The following is a 20,789-nucleotide window of genomic DNA, read 5'->3' on the forward strand; positions in this document are numbered from 1 at the left end:
CATAGACCAACAAAGTAAGACATAGAAAAGGAACATGATGTAGAGGAAGATAGCTTAGGTCCAGGCATACTAGACCATGAGATAGAAAGGGCATTAAGGGAGATGAAACTAAATAAGGACGTGGGGGTGGTTATTATTCCCGCGGAACTATTAAAATGCTTAGGAAAATGTGGGAGGGGGAGGCTAAATGGGCTGATCCATGGTATTTATGAGGAAGGAATCCGGCCGGAAGACTTTGTTAGATCAGTTTTAGTTCCTATTCCGAAAAAGGTAAAGGCCACGTCATGTGAGGACTACAGGACAATTAGTATGATATCCCACGCAGCTAAAGTTATTCTCAGGATCATGAAAAAAAGGATAGAGAGTAGGGCAAATGATTACTTAGGGGATGACCAGTTCGGGTTTAGGAAGGGGAGAGGTACGCGTGATGCCATTGCAGTAATGTCATTATTAATCGAGAGGAATATAGAACACAACCAGGAGGCATTTGCCTGTTTCGTAGATTTCGAAAAAGCGGTTGATAGAGTGAATTGGGAAAAACTAATGAATATTCAGCAGAAAATAGGAATAGATTGGAGGGAAAGGAAGCTAATTCGCAACCTGTACATGTCTCAGACTGCTCAGGTGCGAGTGGGGAACGGGGAGTCCGGTTGGGCAGTGTTAGGAAGAGGTTTAAGGCAGGGTTGCCCATTATCGCCGTTGCTGTTCAACCTGTATGCAGAGGAAATGATCAAAGAGGCATGGGAAGAACTCGAGGTAGGAATAAAAGTGGGCGGGGAATTCATAAAATCAGTTAGGTTTGCTGATGACCATGTTTTAGTTTGTCAGTCAGCCAAGGGGTTGCAAGCATTCTTAGTGAATTGGAAATTCAGTGCGACAGGTATGGGATGAAAATCAATATTAATAAAACAAAGGTTATGCGATTTTCTAGAAAGAAAAAGGCTAAGCTAAACATTAAAATAGGAGGGCAAAAATTAGAGCAGATAGAACAGTTTACGTATCTCGGTAGTGTTTTGGACCAACACGGTCAAAGTAGTAGGGACGTAAGGAGAAGAATTGCGCTAGGCAATGAGGCTTTCACCTGGAGGAAGGAGTTGATGACGGGGACGTTGAGTAAGGATGTTAAAAGAAAGGACTCGTCAAAACTTTGATATGGAGCGTACGGCGCGGAAACGTGGTCGATGAAGCAGGAGGATAGACGTAGACTGGAGGCTTTTGAAATGTGAGTGTGGAGAAGAATGGAGAATATGGAATGGACAGAGAAGAAAACAAACGAGGAAGTATTTGGTATGGTGGGCGAAGAGAGGGGTTTGCTGGGAGCAATCCTATGGAGGCAGGAAAAGTGGCTAAAGGGAGTATTGACCGGTAGTGGGATGTTGAAGACTGTAATTGAGGGGAGAATGTTAGGCAAACGAGGAAAGGGAAGGAAAAGGATAGGGCTATTGGACGGGATGAAGGGAGGAAGAAAGTACTCAGAGCTGAAAGGGGCCTGATGCAAAGTAGGATGTGGTGTTTTGCTACGGGTCACAAATTATTTAATTAGTAATTATGTCCATCCAAAAACCTACCTTAACCGGTAGATTACCAAATAATAAATAAACAATAACAATATATATATATATGATGTACGTTTATATAAACTAAAGACGCAATAATCAATTCGAAGGTCGGTGATGGTAAAGTTCACTCAGTACTGAGCCCGACGGCGTGTGTAATTCACACGTCAGGGTAGGGAGGCCAGTTCCTGTCCCTGTGCCAGTTATGGTTTCCCAGGAAGATTTGGTACCCGAAAAATCACATAGCTTGGGTGGAGCTGCAGTTACCCAGAGAGGTTTGCCCGTAAATCGAACCCGGGCCATCCGATCTAAGAAGTCAAACACTCTACCCCTCAACTTGTGGCACTCTCGGACGGTGGACGCCTTTTTCTAAGAAGCCGCTTCGTGACTCCGAAGCTTTCACCGTGTATATGCATCACGATATTCTTTTTACATTCCATTTTTAAACACAACTATATAACGAAGCAATGCATACACACATACACTTTATCGGTTGCGTAGATCTCTAAAAGGTAGATTCGATAATGTCAATTTGGTAGAATTATAGAATGTATTGAGTCCGGGCGGGTAATGTTAGGAATAGGAATACAACAGGGTTACCTGTACTGTGCAACGTATAATATGTGGAGGCAAAGCTAAGAGAGGAATGGAAAGAGCTTAAGGTAGGATTGGAAATTGGTTGGAACTTCATTAAATCATTTCGGTCTTCTGATGACCAAGCGTTTGTTTGTCAGTTAGCCAAAGGTTTGCAAACACAAGGGTGAGCCCATTGGAAAGCCAGTCCGATAGAAATGGCATGAAAATAAAAGTAATCATGCAATTTATGAGAAAGAGAAAAGCTAAGTTACATGCTAAAATAGCTCGTTAATTAGAGGAGGTTTTATGATTTGCCAATCTCTGAGGTGTTCTGTAACGCAATGGCAAAAGTAGTACGGACGTGTGAAGAAACGCTGGGTCAAGCAAAGAAACAGTCACCAGTGGTACACTATTGATGACACAGCCTCTAAGTAAGAATATTACCAGAAGTCATAACTTTTTTTATAGACCGAGAATTTGTGCAGCGTTGAAACATTATCACTGAAGCAAAACGAAAGGGGTGCTTTGGAACCAATTGAAATGCCGTAGTGGATCGGGATGGAAAAGTTGAAATGGACAAACAATGAAGCATGGTAAAGGAGGAGAGAGAATTGTAGACAGAAATTCAAAGGAGGCGGTAATGAAACATTCAGAGCCCTTTCATTTGGAATGGGATGTTGAAGACGTTTTTGTCGTCAAGTGCAGGACAGATTAAAGATGTTATTTCCACGAACTATGAGGGAGTAGAATGACATTGCCCGACCGCGGTAGGGTCATATTCGGGTCACAATTAGTCTGGTGTGTATTCACCACTTACCATACACCCTAGCGGTGGCCTGCAGGGTACATGATAAATGCGAAATAAAAAAGACTGTGATTGAGGAGAGAACGTTAGAAAATGGGATAAGGATAAGGAGTAGCATAGGTATGTTGGACGTAATAAAAGGAGGAAGGAATTATGAGGAATTGAAGAGGACTTATTGCAGGGTAGGGTGTCCTGGGGAAAGCACATACGAGAAATATGCGGTCGTGCTAATAAAAAAAATGGGATATTTAAAAACAGTGCTAGGTAAATGCGACGAAAAAGTGAATGTTTTCTTACCTTAGTCAGACCCCACCTTGAGTATGCTGCCAGTATATGGGATCCTCAAGAGATAAATTTGATTTCGGAATTAGATCGAGTTCAGCGAAGGGGGGCAGGATTTGTCAAACATTGTTATGACAAGCGCAGTAGCGTAACTACTTTGCTGGAAAGTTTAGGCTGGGATTCTATGCGGCGTTTACAATATAGATTAAACTTGTCAATGCAACAATTTCGGAGTGTAAAAATCATTCGCCTTGACTGCGATTTGAACCCAGATGCCTCAATATCCGGTCGAGTGCTTTAGCCAGTTAAGCTATCGAGGCGTCCTCTATAGCTTAACTGGCTATCGAGCTGGCTCGATTACTAGCTGGATTAGCGGATGACTCCGTTAAAAGTTACTGTTGCGGCATCTCCCGCAATTTCTTTGGAATTAGATTAAAATTAAAAACATTTAAATATGGGTCCTTTTCTAATTACACTAAGGACATAATACGAACCCCAACGTATTACAGGCGAAAAGATCACGAATATAAGATTAGAGAGATAGAATACAAGACTGACAGGTTGAAAATGTCCAATTTTTTTCCAAGAACAATAAGAGACCAGAATGCTTGTAATCGAAATTTCCCAGGAGTCAGCTCGACACAATAAGTATTAACTTACAAAGTAGGGACTGCGCATGGATATATATATATATATATATTTTTTTTTGTTTGCAGGTTACCCCCACTTCCCACATCCATTTGAAAAATCCTAACCTCCTCAATCCTTACCCTGTTCTCCTGGTGATGCGCCCCCTGCCACACACCTTTTTGGTGGCTCGCAGGCTATTCATGTAAATGTAGATTACAGATTTTGAATGCCTTCGAGCACACTCAGTTTTAGCCAAGCTGCCTGGTTATTCGGGCATAAGATCTTCCTGGGAAATCATAGGAGGTACAGGAACTGGCCCTCCTACCCAGATGTGTGAATTTCACACGCCGTATATATTTAGTATTTGCGAGTATATACTCTCATACACACACACAACCATATTTCAATATACTTATCTTGCATATTTAAATAAAAGTGGGCGTGTTTTTAAAATGAGGACATCGGGAAATGGAGAAAATAAACTCTCCCTGTTTTCACAAAGAAATGGGGGGAGATTTCCATGCCCGCGTGGATTCTCGTGAATGAGTATGCACGTAATATCGATGCACAGGCATGTGTAGATTATTTATATTATTGTAGATATCTATATTAAATATACTCATGCATGTACCTAAATGCGTTTTTTAATATAGTTGCTTGTGGACGGACACAATACAGAAACATAAACATATGCCTACACCTATGCAGAACAGGAAACAGTGGAGAAAGTTTTTGCAGCGGTGATTCAGGAAGCATTTTTTTGGTGATACTCGAGTGAAAACAGGGAAAATGTTTGTCCTTGGTCGACATTCTGGTGGAAGGCTAAGTGAGCGCAAACACTGTAAGCACAAATTGTCCGGCGACGTCACCTGGGAAATGTATCTGATATATCTTCAAAGTTTAAGTTTCAGAGAGAGGAGGAGACAGAGTAGAGGAAAACTAATTTAAAGAAGTACCAATTCCAGGACTTTACGGTTTGTTGCGTTCTTAGATGAGGGAAAAGTTGAAAGTTTCACGGGCATCAGGGACTTGAGAACTAATAATCCTAATCTTACTGTAACTGGCAGAATACTTTGACGAATTAAAATAGGGACATTTGCCTAAACTGTGATCGTCAAAGTTTTATTAAGAAGATACAACGAACCTCCCATCCCATAAATATGCCTTTAACAGGTGAGGAGAGAGATGGAATTGTACGACATCAATCTGCTGCATCAATATTCACATTAACAGTTGTGACTTTATTTATGCACTACATTTAGTAAATTAATTGAAGCATCAGTTGGGGAAACCATTCGTAATTTAAATAGTATTCCGATTCTAATTGATGCAAAAAATTATCGAAAATGTTATAAACTAATATTATGGGCCTCTATTAGATATTGACGGTCAGGGATATGTAAAGTAAACCTAATACCGCTGAACTAAGGTGGAAATATTCAGAAATTAGGATCGCTGTTCCATGTGTTAGTTAATAATTCTACCGGTTGCTATATTTGTCCTTGATTCGACAAAATGCCATATTTTTTTAGAAAAAATACTCTCATACCAATATTTAAGTGAGAATTACACATTTATTCAAAGAGGCTACATAAATGTTCCCATATATATGCGGTTAAATATACCTGACTATGAACACAAAATTGTTGGCTCCCCATGAATGTGTTTCACATGCTAGATAATCTCTTTCCTCTTCCCATAACGATATTACATAATGCACATTTTATTTCAAAAATAAATCGCCGTCAAAACATTATCGTAGAGTTCATATTTCTACGACATGTATTGAGATATATATTAGAAATTGCATGAAAATGCATTGTTCATGTCTGTAGATTTTTTTCATTCGTGACACAATTTGCTTTCTAATTAAATGATCGGATTTAAAGTAAACAGACGCAATCAGTTCTAGTTTGCTAATTATTCTGCGGAATATATTTATAATTATACGACCAGGATATTCACATGCAAATATAAGTCGATTTGTTAAGAAAAGAGTAATCTTTTTCATTTTTCTTTTCAGCCGGTAAGTAATTATGATGATACAAAATAAAGAAACCAATTGGTTATATATATATATATATATATATATATATATATATATATATATATATATATATATATATATATACATATATATGTATATGTGTATATATATATATATATTTAGACATTTAAGTACTCTGCAAGCCACCGCCAGGGTGTGTAGCAGGGTGTGAATACATACCAGACTAATTTTGACCCAAATATGACCCTTCCAAGGTCGGACAGTGTTATTTTGATCCCTTATCGTTCGCGGAAAAAATCACATCTTAAATATATCTCTCTACACTTAACCTCTCTACTTTCATTGGCATGATCTCTCCTACCGTAGTACTTTGGGGGTAATAATACGTTTTCGATATCACTCCTAAAAAGACGCCCTTCCAATTGGTACAAGGGATAATCTGTAATTTAACCTTCGCTCCTTGAGTAATTCCCAGTCTAGCTGCTCTAATATTTTGGATACGCTACTATCATAACATCGTTCATCATTAAAATGTGTTGCAAATCTGGCTCCTCTATCCAGCATGCGATGCAATTCGGCAATCAATCCAATAAGAGTACAAATAACCTACGCGAAAAGTTGATACTTTTAATTAGCTTGTTTTCCTATTGGAGAATTACAAAACACTTCAATTCTAATATTATTTGAAAAGAACATTATGTTTGACTTGTCTTTTGATCGCTTTTCCAGGGTACTGGGAAATAAACGATGATGGTCAAAAAGGTTTTCGACCTCGTTCATAAATGTATCTCGTATGCTTTTTCTCTTGAGTTGCCACAACTGTGAGCAGATGCAGTGGGAAATTGCCATCCATGCAGATGTTAAATGTAGGCAGTTTTGAATTAGCTGCGGTGCATGTGTTGTTAGAAATAAAAAAAAATCAAGTATTGTGCAGTGATGAAATTTTTCGTAAAAGAAGGTTTAAAGTCAACCAAAATTAATTCGAGGATTGCACCTGTGCAATGAGGTTTCTTCTCCTTCAATTTCCACTGTGAAGATATGAGTGGCCGAGTTTTAACGTTTCTCCCCGAAGATACCAGTGACGGACGTCCGAAAACTGCAACCACACCGATTATCATCGAAAAAGTGCACGATATGATTTTGAAAGATTGCTGTACTTAAGTAGATATGTGGAATTGTTAATGAAAACATTGTTGAGAAAAATCATGGTGTCGGTTTTTTGCGGTCGAAAAAGGAATCTTTTTGATCGACTATCTTGAAAAAGGTGAAATATTTACTATTTATATTGGAGTACTATTCTAGCCTAATAAAACTGGACGCAAAAACTTTTGAAAGCAGACCCGCTACGCACAAAACGCAAGTTATATTCTGAACGGCCCCCGCACACTAAAATACGAGCTAGGACTCAAACAGATTTTCCTAGTGATCACTTAGATTTGTAGAGTACCTGGAGTTTCCTTTTTTCCGTGCTACGGAGTCAATTTAAAAATTTTAAGGAAGATAAAAATCATCGAAATTCTGAGGATACGTGGAACGACTTCCTTGAAATCACGCTCTCGGCCGTCAGCATGTTAATTCACAGTAAATTTATTAAAGGTGACACGGAATCTAGATGGTACAACGCGGATGTTAGGAAAGTATTGCGACATCAAAGGCTATGTCGTGCCAAAACGAAAAATGTTAGGGATGATATCTCTAGCGACGAAAAGAAAAGATTTGAGGAAAGTTTGAAAGAGAGTTCGAAAGCATTTCGGTCATACGTCAGAGGTTCAGAGAAAAAAGTCAACCGCTACCTTACTCATAAATGTTAAAGGCAAAAGAGTAACCAGCAGTTTGGATAAGGCTAACTCAATGAATTCTTTCTTTCAAAGCGTCTTCACCAATGTGACCGAATGTCTCCGATAGCTTACCAAATCGTGCTGGCTAAGCAATGCCCACAAATGAAAAATCATTTAATGGAATAGAACTTTTGCTGAAAAATATTAACCCTAATAAATCCTCCGGTTCCTATTAAGTACCCCTATTATAATAAATAATCTAGCCACGGAAATTGGACCGTTTCTACAAATCATATTTAAGAAGTGGCTGGTAGATCACAAGGTTACCGAGATTGGAAAACGGCTAACGTAAAACCAATAATAAAAAAAAACGGAGACAAAGAGGAACCAAGTATTTACAGACCTGTTTTCCTCACATCCATTACGTGCAAGGTTATGGAACAAATAGTTTGCAGTTCGATCGTGAGACACCGCGATAATTAGGAGTTATTAATAAAAAATCAGCAGTTTCCGAAAGGGTTGATCCTGCGAGACACAACTTGCGATTTTCGTTCATGATCTGACAACTTTTATTCCAACTTAACGTTAACACAATTGAATCCGTAGTCACTAGTGAGGTACGTATATTTTCCGACGATGTGCCGAGTGGTTTACAGTGATATCCGTAATCCTGAGGGCACAGCAGCTTTAACAGATGACCTTAATTCCATATAACGCTGATGCGACACTTGGTAATTAAAATTAAACTTAAAAAAATGTGTAGTGATAATATTTGGAAAAAGATCAATTCCTTCTGGAACGCAAACTTCATCTGGAACACCGAAGTGGAATGTTTAGACTCAGTTAATAAATAATTTGGCGTTATCCTCACTCAGGACCTCTCCTGAGTGAAACACATACGGGGAATATGTGGAAAAGCTAACAAAACATTAGGATTTATAAAAAGAGTACTGGTCAAAGGTGATGAAAAGGTCAAGGAGAAATGTTATCTTTCGCTGATTAGTCCTCATTTAGAATATGCTGCAAGTGTATGGGATCCTCATGAAGTTGAATTGATTGCCGGATTGGATCGTGTGCAGCGTAGAGGAGCTAGATTTGTAAAACATTGATATAATAAACTTAGTAGCGTATCCATAATATTAGAGGAGTTAGGCTAGGAATCACTCTCGGAGTGAAGGTTAAATTATAAATTGAAGTTCTCGCAAAAATTGGAAGAATGTCTCTATGGGAGTGATGTTGAATATGTATTATTACCCCCATCATACTACGGTATAAGAAATCATGTCAATAAAATTAGAGAGCTTAAGACTAGAACATAGATTTAAGGTGTGCTTTTTTCCATGAACAATAGGGTATCAGAATAACACTGTCCGACCGCGGGAGGGTCATATTCGGGTAAATATCAGCCTGGTGCGTATTCACCCCCTGCCACACACTCTAGCGGTGGCTGGCAAGGTAACAAAATATCTAAATAAAGAAAAGATCTAATTGAAGGTTTCTTATTTTGAACATAAAAATGGAAGAAAATAGAAAACTAAATATATATTCATGAAATATCATCCGCTGTGGAAAAGTACTTCAAGAACTTTCGGAAGAACACTTCAGAGACGGGTTGATGGAACTGGAACGCCGCTGGAATAAATATTGTAATATTAAATATAATGAAAGGAGAAACTTTGTAATTCCACATAGATTCTTCCACCCCCTAACCCTCACCTCAGACCGGGGAGTTGTGTCTCTTCTCGCCTTCCCCCCCCCCCAACCCACCCCCCCCAATTTGTGTGACTATATATTCTCTGTCTTCTTTACAAAATGTACCTGATGATGACGTGCCACGTCGAAACCTAGGTCTTTTATTATTATAATCTATGTGGAATTACAAAGTTTCTCCTTTCATTATGTTAAGTCGATTCCATGAAGTCACGCCTGAGACAACGAATTATTGTAATATTAAAAGCAGTTATGTCGAAAAATAAAACATACTCGTAAATTGTCATTTTCAACATCACGCCGAGAACTTTTCAGATCACCGTCGTAGGTACGTTAATATTCATGCCATATTAATGCCAAAAATCTGTTCATCATGGGGATCGAGATGGTGCGGTGGCTATCGTACTGGCTTCCCACCCAGAGGGCCCGGGTTTGTATCCCGTCGTTGTTGAATATTTTTCAGGGGTGCCTCGATCCCTACTTGTGGTGCTTTGTGAAAGGCGCTTTGAGGGAGTGAGTACGCCGTCCGTCGGATGTGGCGTTAAACTGCGGAACCCTTGGCGCCTGTCGTAAACAGTAAACTATTGCCGATAACGCCGGGTATATCTTCACCCTTCATCTTTTCCGGTCCATCCCTAATGGCGCAAATGAACTCAGTCATCCGTCGCCTCCCGTGAATACTACTACTAGGAGCATGCATTATAGATTATTTGAGAAGTCTCTTCCAGGTAATAATATTACCAACAGATGACGAAGAACACTGACGATAGGCCATCTCCTCGTCAGACACACCAAACAAGAATACCCCAAGACTGTTGCGTCTAATTTTCTCAATCAGCCACGGATTCATGAAATGCGAGATGATGCTAAAATCGAGTGCCAAAATAGAAGGTGTTATTGATTTTATTTCGCAAAGTAAAAATAAAAAAATGAACCGACCCGCGACTTGTAGGAGTGAGAGCGAATTCTGCCGAGCTGCGGATGGAGGAGTTGACGGAGGTCATAGGTTCTCCTCCTCTGGCCCCATGATCTACAATTTTTCTCTCGCCATTTTCACCCCCTCACGAGGACAGGGAAAAAGGAGGCAGGACGCGGGAGGCACCTCTGGAAAAAGGGAGTTTGTGGGAGGGGGTGAGGCGAGGTTCGGTCAGGAATGTTGACTACGGTATGCGCCGCGAATCAGGGGCGGGGGAGGGGCGGGGTTGTGAGGAGCCCTTTTGCCAAAGGAAGGGGCAAAGAGCTTAAAATCTGGAGGACTAGAGATGGGAGCGAAAAAAAAACATTTGTCCGAGAGAATGCGGGGAAGTAGGGAGAGGTCTGGGACGGGGCTAAGGGGGAGGGTATATGGTGTTAAACGGTTGGTGCGGGCAGGGGGGGGGAGCGGGAAATAGGGGCAATGAGTGAGAGGCAGGGAGGCGGACGGCGGGAGAAGGAAGGGAGAAGGAAGGGAGAGAAGGGACGGGTGTTTTCGTGACGCGGCCGTCCGGGCATTCCTTCGGAGAGCAAAAAATAATGAACACGAGGAAATCGTCGAGGCAGCGGGAGGAGAGGAGGAAGAGTGGGGAGAGGACGGCCAGGGACGGGGAAACGGAGGTTATTTCGCAGTGCTAAATGGCGTTCAAATCGCTGCCCCATTGCTGCCACCGGCGTCGGCTATGATTCGCCAAAGATTGCATGTGAGAGTGGGTGTACACACCTGCAGAGTTATTATTTAAGGAGCCGATTTCAATAATTTGCGCCCCTTGTGTGGAAATGCAGAGTCACCATTTTTTTGCCTTTCTTTATAGCTCTCCCTTCTTTAATTTCCTTGAACCAGGGCCGTCTTTTTCTCGTTTGCAGGCATTCCTTCCAGGATATGACAAACTATGATGTTTAAAAAGGGAAACGTTTACTCTCTAAAAACGCATGCGTTTGAATTATTCACCTTAGTGTTATAAATTTAACTCGTAGCAAATATAACTCTTTAGACATGGTGAATGTTAGTTTATTTCCATTAGTTCAGTTGATTGTTTACTTTTCTTTGATTTGCAAGTCGGTTGCTTTTATTGTGCACCGATATAAAAACTATTAATGATCTAATAACCTCAGCATTAGACTTGACAGAGGAAAAGTAATTATTAGCTAAATGCCAAAATTACCAATTATTTTACTTACTAATCAACTCAAGGGAAATCTAATAATTTTGGCTAAAAATCACTAAAATATTTGGATAAACTGTACACCATTTTAAAATATTTTTCATTGTTTTTGGGCTCAAAATATATTCCAGATGTAAATTTTATTATCGTTCTACGGTATGGTAGGAAGGAAATTTAGCCTGCTGATGAATTTTTTTAAATATGAGAGTAGAGGTATATTGCCATGGCTGGAGAAAAATAAGCCTTTTTAATAAAAAATTCCACTTCTCTATCTATTCAATATTAAGACTTTTTAATGGGAATTTTATTTTTTAAAATTTTAATTTTACTGAAATCTATTAACCTATCACTACTTAAAAGATACATTTTACGAATGTATGATTGGAACGAACATCGGGTATCTTGAGCAATTACCCTTAAATGAAATTTTAAATCAATTTACCTGTATCATGAATCAGGCACTTTCTTTTGTGCTGACTTATTTTAATTTTCTCCAAACCTTTGGAAGTGAATATTGCTCTGATGCAGCACACATGACTGTTCAACTTCATGCGCGAAGTTACCACTATTTTTTATTCATTTTATATTGCAGGAATAAAATGAAATTATATCATAAGCTAACTATAAATTATACTTTCAAAATATTCATTGCATAAAAAGCATGATGGAATAGAAAAAAATTCTTTTCATTTCCATAAAACAGGTTTTGAAAGGAGAGAATAACTCAAAATAAATCATTATAAAGTGTTACGGGCAAAATTGTTATTCACCATTAAACGAGTCGATCTATTTGAGATATTTTTTATTTTTATAACAAGTTTTGTCAAAAAATGATGACGATGACAGTGTTGAAGTCGTAATTGATCATCATTTCGTCGTTTGATCATCATTGGGGGCTGCGATCAAGGGGGATGCATTTTCATACAAAAAAGTGATTACATGGGGTTTGATTCAATAAAAATTTCTCGAGGAGAAATTTGAAACATTTCCACCTTCCTCGTCCGTCCCATAAAGAAAATCCGTTCCCTTCGTTTACGCATACAACTGCTCCGACACCCGACGCCATTCGGGTGAAGTAACAATAACAATTGATTTCATTCTGACCGCACGATTCAATGATTCTCCCCCGCGAGAACGAAAAATGAATAAATTCGCATCCCCCCCCCCCCTGCTGCGTCCCCTTGAACCGCCGACGGGGCCGTATTTCACGACTCCCAATGGCGAATCGAAGGGAATTAATCGTATCTTCGGACGGTGACGGAAATAAAGAAATTCGGACCGAAATGGGGGAGAGGAAGAGATGAGTGGGAGGGCCAAGCGGATAGCGACGAGGGAACCGAGGAGTGAGATCAGGCGAAAGAGAGTGAGAGAGAGAGAGAGAGGAGACAGAAGGAATATTCGGGGAAAAATTGGACGTCCGCATTTTTCTAGGGAGGAAACGGGAAAAAACGACAATGCATTGGACTTGAATTATGCGTCGTCATATCCACGGCACGACAGGATTCCGGAAATTCCACCGGTTAAAAAAAAGTGAAATAAAAGGAAGCCGAGTAACGAACGATAAAAAAAAGTTAAAATTAAAACTTTTGGGTTTCGGAAAAAAAAATTGAGGGAGTGGAGGAAGAGATTCGCTCGTCCGTATTCAAAGAAATACGCCCAGCGTCACACGGCGTCGCACGGAGTCGAAAACTGTTAAAATGAAAAAATATATATATATGAAAGAAAACGGTGGAGTTGCGAGGGAGGGGGCGATGGCATATGTGTTTGTGTGCGTGTGTGTGTGAAACCATGGGAATGGAGGTGGCGGTCCGAAGGCTGGACCAAGGTTTGAAACAGGAGGAGGAGTGAGAAACGGAGCTTGAGTACGCTTTCTCCTTCCCCTCCACCCGTCGCCCCAAACCCACCCTCCATCACACCCATCCCCAGCCCTCCCACCCTCTATGGACGCTCCAACAGTCGCAGAATGGCGCGAATGAAATAACAAGGAAAAAACGCGGAGAAGTGACAAACGGGGCATGGTTCCTTTTGTTTCGACCGAAAGGCAACGAGAGAATAGTTAGGGAGAGGTGGGTGGGTAGATGAATGCTTTGTATATATATATATATATATATATATATATATATATATATATATATATATATATATATATATATATACATGCATGCACATACATAAACTTACACACATATGCATACATCTCCACCCACACCCCACGTACACACCCTCACACACACACACATGCACAAACATTTTTTTCTAAAAGCAGAAAATTCCAGTGACAAATGTTGCGAGAAGGGAGAGAAAAAGCCGGATCAGGGGGGTGGGGGGTTTCAGAGGTGCGGATAGAGGGTGGTAAGGGGGGGAGGAAAGGAGTTTTTGGGAAGAGGATGAGAAGGGTGAAAAAAATAATAGTAATGGATATGTGTGCAAGCGGGTGCACATTCAGGGAAGGGCGGGCGGCGAGGGAAGGATTAAGTGGGGGTTCCAAAGCTGGGGCCGACCGGGAGTGGGGGGGGGTGAATTCGAATGAGAGGGGGGAAGGGCGGATTGTGGAACGAGGGCGAGGAATTCGCGAGCCTGCCCAAGTGGCTGGCTATTCTTCAAAGAGTAATAAATTCATTGGTCTTTGCAACACCCACCGACTCAAAACGCTATGGCGTGGATGAGGGGGAGGGGGTAACATTGGACCCCAAACTCGCACCCTTTCGGTGGCCAGAGTAGAGTCAGGGGAAAGGCGAAAAGTATGCTCTCCCGACCGGAACTCTTGGGGAAGGGGGATGTGTGATAGGGATGATATGAGGGTTGGAAATTGGACGGTACATTTCGCAGGGTAGCTAGAAAGATTGAGGCCCGACAGGCGGGAGGACACGGTCTTCGAACATCCCATCACCCCCCGTTCTTTACTCCGTTGTATATCCGAATCCGAATCGAAATAAAAAAATCAAGGTATGCGGTCGTAAGGCGGAGTGTGAGAGGGACTGGATGTATACGAGAAAACTTTCCCGACCATGCTCGTTCTCCAACCCTCAACGCTATCTCCTACCCACCCCTATACTCGACACCGCCCGGCTAAAGAATACGCGAAACGGAAATGAATATGTATAAATATATCTCCACAGTCTCCCTCTCTCTCTCTTACTCTCTCCAACTCTCTGCTTCTCTTTCGTCGTCCCTTCAAATGAAGTATAAAAAACATTAATCCTTGAAAAGAGGAAGGGTTGGGGGTGGGCGGGTGGAGCCCATAAGATAGTAGTCTGGTCGGAGGGAGAGGAAAGGATGAGGTATAAAAAAAACATTCACCTCCCCGTTCTTCACTCCGCCCGTTCAGGTATTATATGGGTTCCGGGGAGTGAAGGAGGGTAGCGTAGACTGCTTGCACGCATTCCTTTTGAAGGGATCAAAAAATCAAAAAATATTTCACAAAAATTGCTCGAAAAAAAAGATAGCACTGCCGCCCCTCACCGCTTCGTCCCCTTGGACTTGAAGCGCTGAATTTCTCCGCTCTCTCTCTCTCTCTCTGTGGGTATTAATTTTTCGGATGAAAGGCGCGGCACACAAAAATCCCATGTCTTACACCACCCACCCCCTCCCTTCCCCTTTTTCCCTCCAAGTAAAAAGAAATTACATGAGAGGTGAGGGGATGCCAGGGAATCCCACTTGTGTTCTCTCCCTCACTCATACACACAAAAACACATACACGCAGGTCTTCCTCTTTGCCGGGCGGCCGTATCATCACTAATGGGTTCTTTATATTATTCCTACAAAAGAGCAAGCAAATATAAAAAAAGCGAAGGCCCTGGAGAGTTAAAAAATTATCCCACCCCGAAATGGACCCAAAAGCACGGGGCATTTGCATTCAAAACCCTGGAGTACGTATAATGAAATGAAACAAGTAAAAAAAATATAGGCGTTTAATTTTTCCTCCGATTACGATGAGATTTATTTGTGCAATTCATGTACACTCTTTTCCATGACATCAGAATCTCTTGCGTGTAAAAATGGGGGGAAATAATAATTTTATTTACTTTTATTCATGTTCCACAGCAGCGGAAGTGAAAGGAAAGCTAAAGTTAAGCAACGGTAAGTTATTAGATTAAAAGAGATTTTGTTTGTCAATAACGGATGAAATTGTATTTACGAAAGGAACTATATCATTCATTTTCAAAACCTGATAACATACCATTACATCATTGTACTCACTTAGTCAATAAGCAACGTTTTCCAATGTAACTTAAAACGTTTTCGTCATCATTTAATCACCAAAAAATGTTTGCGGAAGTTATGGATACATGACGAGGCCTCATTTCACATTGATAAATTCAAGTTTTCACATGCTGCGATCTGTGAGTAGTCAATCCAATGTTTCTAGGTGAAAGGGAGGAGATTCCCCTTCCGATATAATTTTATTTATTCTATTATCCAAAAAAGAACGGCGTGAAGGACATAGTATAGTATAAATATAATTTAATATAGGACGAAAGGTAGTCCACGCAGCGTCTCGTCCCCAGTGAGGCAGCTGCAATGGCGTCCGACCCCAGTGGGGCGGCCAGTAAATGATGGTGTCACGTTAAAAACACTATTGAGGAAGGCAACGGGAAACCACCTCAATTATAACTCCCAAGATAAATATGATGGTTACTAAAGAGATTTTGAGTCCTGGCAACTACGGGGCTCGGCCCAATCGGCTGTGTGTCGTGCCCGGCAGTGGGGGAGGCAAGGCTTTCGCGGTCGTCATCCCACGAAACACTTGCAAGGGAAAACCGGCATCAGCAGGACAGACGACGCAGAAGAAGAAGACCACATTAGTTATAATAGGAACGTGGAATGTAAGGACAATGATGATGACAGGGAAATTGGAGAATGTTAAGCGAGAGATGGAAAGGGGAAAAATAGATATTTTAGGGCTAAGTTCTTTGTTCTAATGTTTGGGCGTAGCAAAAACATGGTCGATGAAACAAATTGATAGGCGCGGATTTTAGGTAGGGGAGGAGAGGGTTTTTGCTGGAAAAAATCCAAGGAATGTAGGAAAGATGGATACCGAGCATTTTGATTGGGAATTTCGAAGGTTATGATAGATGGGAGAGTGTTAGGCAGGCGAGGCGAGGACAGGAAAAATACCGACATGTTGAACGGAATGAAATGAGGCAGGAAGTATGTAGAATTGAAGAGCATTATAGTGTAGTGTGTGGCGTTAGGTTGCCGTCTTGTTGGATACGTTGTGCAGCGAAGATCAATCAGCGTCTATCTAAAACCTACCTCATACGGTAAACTGCCGATAATAATATTGCTAAGACCTACTCAAAAGGCAGTAGAAAAACTCTTGGAAATTCAATGTACCATCATATAGTGGTATCATTATTTTATTATTATAAGGTAATCTACCGGTTAAGGTAGGTTTTTGGATGGACGGAGCTACCAAATAAATATTTTATTATTCCTAATAAAACACAAAATCCCGCATCGTACTCTACATCAAGTCCCTCTTCATCTCTGAGTACTTTCTTCCTCCCTTCATCCCGTCCAACATCCCTATCCTGTTCCTTTCCTTTTCTTGTTTGCCCACATTCTCCCCTCTATTACAGTCTTCAACATCCCACTGCCGGTCAGTACCCCCTTCATCCATTTTTCCTACCTCTATAGGATTTCTCCCAACACACAAATAGTGATATGTGGATAACAAAACCGATTGTTAAATCATTGGTCGTCGTAATTGACGGGCTAAATTTTGCTTTAGAAATACTTTTTTATTCGTGTAGTAATCATTTAATTCGAAATTTATATGCCATCTTTGAAAAGATTGAAGTTAATGTTGCGTGCCATCCAGGTCGAATTAATCTTGACGCTGAACCAAAATGCTTCGTGATCGCAAGTTAAAATACACTCCACTTGAAGAAGCCCATGCGAATTCCCCGAGTACTCACAGACGACTTCTATCCTCCAGGTATCCTCGAGATACGCCCCCGTCACGTTTGGGTTCTCTGCGCGGCACGTCACGTGCTTGCCGTCATCGTCCGTGGTGGGCGTGAAGCTCAGCTCGCTCACGGTCGCGTTCTCCCGCGCCTCCTCCTGGAAAATGAGATGAAAGAATTAAGATCTCGGATTGAATTTGTGTTGAGAGCACAGCTTGTCTTGCCTTTTTACTTGAAAAAGAAATTATCACACGCTTCAGATTTTGTCGGGTCATCTTCCTGAGTGAAAGGGATATATTCTGGTAAAAGATATCATTCACAGTGAACGGAAACGTCAAAGCTGATATTTTTTTACCCCTGTTAAATTTGTCAAATGTGTATTCACATCGCTGCGTACTCCTGTCTTGATACAGGCAAAAATGCCGCTATGTCTCATCTGTCCTTTAGCTTCCCGATGCTTGGCTTTGAATCAAATCGATAAACCCTATTACTAACTAGTCCACGGCACTGGGGTCAACTGAAAGAAGTAAAATAAAACTAGCTTAACCCAGCTGCAATAAATAATAAAGCATTTACCCCTTATAAATTAATGTTTAAAATTGTAGTTACTATGCACAACATGGTTCTACTTTACTTTACAAGACACTTATTCAGGGTTTACTTTAAGTTGTTCTTAAAATGATTAACCTTAATATTACTTTTTCTACCGTAGGTAACAGCACAAAATTGTTAATTGGCTAATTTCACTGTTAAGGATTAGGGGATGGAGTGTGGAGGGAAGGGGCTGCGATATTGCGACATACACCTAATGATATACTCGAAGGGGTGAGTAGCTTTCTGTTCAAATCAAAACGGCGCCCGGTTTTATGCGAAATATTTATTTTCATGGAATTATTCTCTTCGATTTCTGTGGCCTTCGGGTAAAATATACAGATTTCTCCGCACACATATGCTGCTCGATTTGGGATCAGATTAACATGGAAATACCAACCAAAACCGTGGTTGGGTACCACGCACATCATTGGGGTAACGGCAATTCATGAATGAAAATAATAGTGTTTGAAAATTTATCTTTTGCTCACAATTTAATTCAATAGAGAAAATTAATTTGGTTCAAAATTCTAATTTGTGAATAAAAGACCTTTTCCGTAATTTTGAAATGCCTATTTGACAAATTAAAAGCGTAAATGTGAATTATAAGTATCAATAGATGGAACATTAGTCACGGAAGAGCCGATAAAACTTGTTGAAAAAAGATATTTGACTTTGAAAGGTTGAAAATACCTAAGATTTAAAAAGAAGTATTATCTAATAAACCTGTGTAAAAATAATTATGAATTAGTCCTACGGAGCTGCTTTCATTTGACGTGAGGATTAAATTTGAAATAATTTATACAACTCGCAAGACATTTATCTTCCAAGGATTATCCCGAAATAAAAAATATGAATTTTTTAAATGTTTACCGAGATGTTCCTCTGTTGACATAATTCTTTATGCCAATGTATACAAATCAGCCAATGCATTTCCTCTTAAAGAGTCTCTTTCGTCTGAGTTTTTGAGGTCATACTTCCGCCCGCTAAAGCCAACCGATTATCGGATTGAAATTAAACTTCAAAATATCCTCGACATCATGTAAAAATTTAATTCCCAAATGTGGATGAGTTCTTGTGAAATTTGTTTTAGCAACTCACTTGATGCCCAGCAATACTGTAATAATACAAAATCAGTATTATAACATATACTATAACTCCCAGTTATATTCAATGCTACAACTTAACTGAGTCTATGATAGAACATGATAGTTACATGATGATGCCCCCAAGGAAATGATTCCACGAACTTGTGAGCGCCTGTAAATGAAGATACATGAAACTAGAGCAGCTCCTTCAGGTCTTCGGCTTGAAATCATTTTCTACGTGCCGATCAACGGTTGCAACAAGGAAGCCTTCAAGCGAATCCACCTCCTCTATTGCGATGTAACGAAGTGAATAAATAAAGCAATGCTGGGGTGAAATGCTTCGAATGTCCTCGTCATCATTCTATCAACAACATTTAAAAGCTCATGCACGTATATCCCTCGGTGATAAACACGGGGAGAGTTTATACCTCTACAGAGAATATTGGGTTTCAAGATGATACTTCAAATTTACAATATTAACATTTGGTAAGCGTCCTAGGTCATTTGACCGGCAAATATTTCACTGAAGTTAAGTCATCAAGGCTATGTTCAAGACGTAGTGTGAGGAAAATGGTCAATTGAGATTTTTCTTGCTAGAGGAAGTGTTGAAATGCATGAGAGGAAGAAACAGCAAGAAATAAAAAATCGGAATTTTTAAATTTATCAGAATGTTCAACATTTAATAATAATTTCGACGCCCTTGATCCTTTCTTTTTCCGCAATTTCACGGTGAAGATTACACATTTAAATTTTAATTCTCAATCAACTTCTAAAAAAAAAGGCAATGTTATCAATTATACATTTAAAAAAACAAAGTTCTTATGGCGGGGAAAGTAATTACATCATAAGAACATCTTACCTACAACTGAGTACATATGGGAGGATATTTATGCTATAATATTACTTAGAGGACTAAAAATCGCGGATTTAAATATGCAGACAACTAAATATCTGTCAAATATGGACTTGTAAATACTGAATAAAGATACGGAAATGGAAAGGTGAAAACTAGGGTAACACTCAGATACACACAATGAATAGCTAAAACAAAAATGGAGGGACAAGTTACACACCCTCCTTGTTCCCCCAGTTTTTTCCTCAACTCGAGAGACACATTAAGGTTAATCATTACACCTCGGACGATGAGGTGACGGCAGCTGTGAAGTCCTGGATTCGAGAAAAGTCGGAAGAGTTTTTCAGTGACGGAATGAAAAAACTTGTTACACGTTGGGAGAAATGTGTTAGCCTTAACGGTGACCATGTTGAAAAATAAATACATGATTTTGAAACTTAAGAATTGTACCTAAATGTCCTTCTTGTCCGCTCTCGCTATTTGTGTTTGTTCGCGCTCTACAAGAAAGTTTGCATTACTCTTCAGCCCCCCCTTTTACATAGGACACGACAGTTTTGTCATTGTAATAAAACTATTCCTGATGACGAATATTATTTCATTTTAATCATGGTAATTATGCCAAATGAATTACTCAAATGATTTCCATTTCTGATTGTACTCATTGAAAGTCAGTCGGGTTAGATGAAACATATAAATGTCGTAACAAGAACTTCTATTCTACATATGACGGTAATTTAGTCCAGTGGGTAGGGAAACGGGCTACTGACCGAAGGGCCCTGATTCGATTCTGGGTGTCACCTCTAGGCACTATCAGCTTCACCGAATGCAGTGTAATTGCGTGAAGTACCAGTACTTCATGGGGAAC

At 40.1% G+C, this 20,789-nt stretch overlaps 1 protein-coding gene across 1 annotated transcript in view; it reads right to left on the reverse strand.

Annotated features, from left to right (window-relative positions):
• Window positions 1–20,789, reverse strand: part of LOC139699010 (neural cell adhesion molecule 1-like) — a 353,608-nt gene that overhangs the window by 138,705 nt on the left and 194,114 nt on the right. Inside the window, exon 7 of the mRNA XM_071598006.1 lies at window positions 17,405–17,549. Coding sequence (XP_071454107.1) covers window positions 17,405–17,549 — 145 coding nt within the window. The remainder of the gene's footprint in view (window positions 1–17,404; window positions 17,550–20,789) is intronic.

The sequence above is a fragment of the Hetaerina americana genome, unplaced genomic scaffold (assembly GCF_022747635.1).
Source record: "Hetaerina americana unplaced genomic scaffold, ioHetAmer1.1.p SCAF_9, whole genome shotgun sequence".
Taxonomy (NCBI): Eukaryota; Metazoa; Arthropoda; class Insecta; order Odonata; family Calopterygidae; genus Hetaerina; species Hetaerina americana.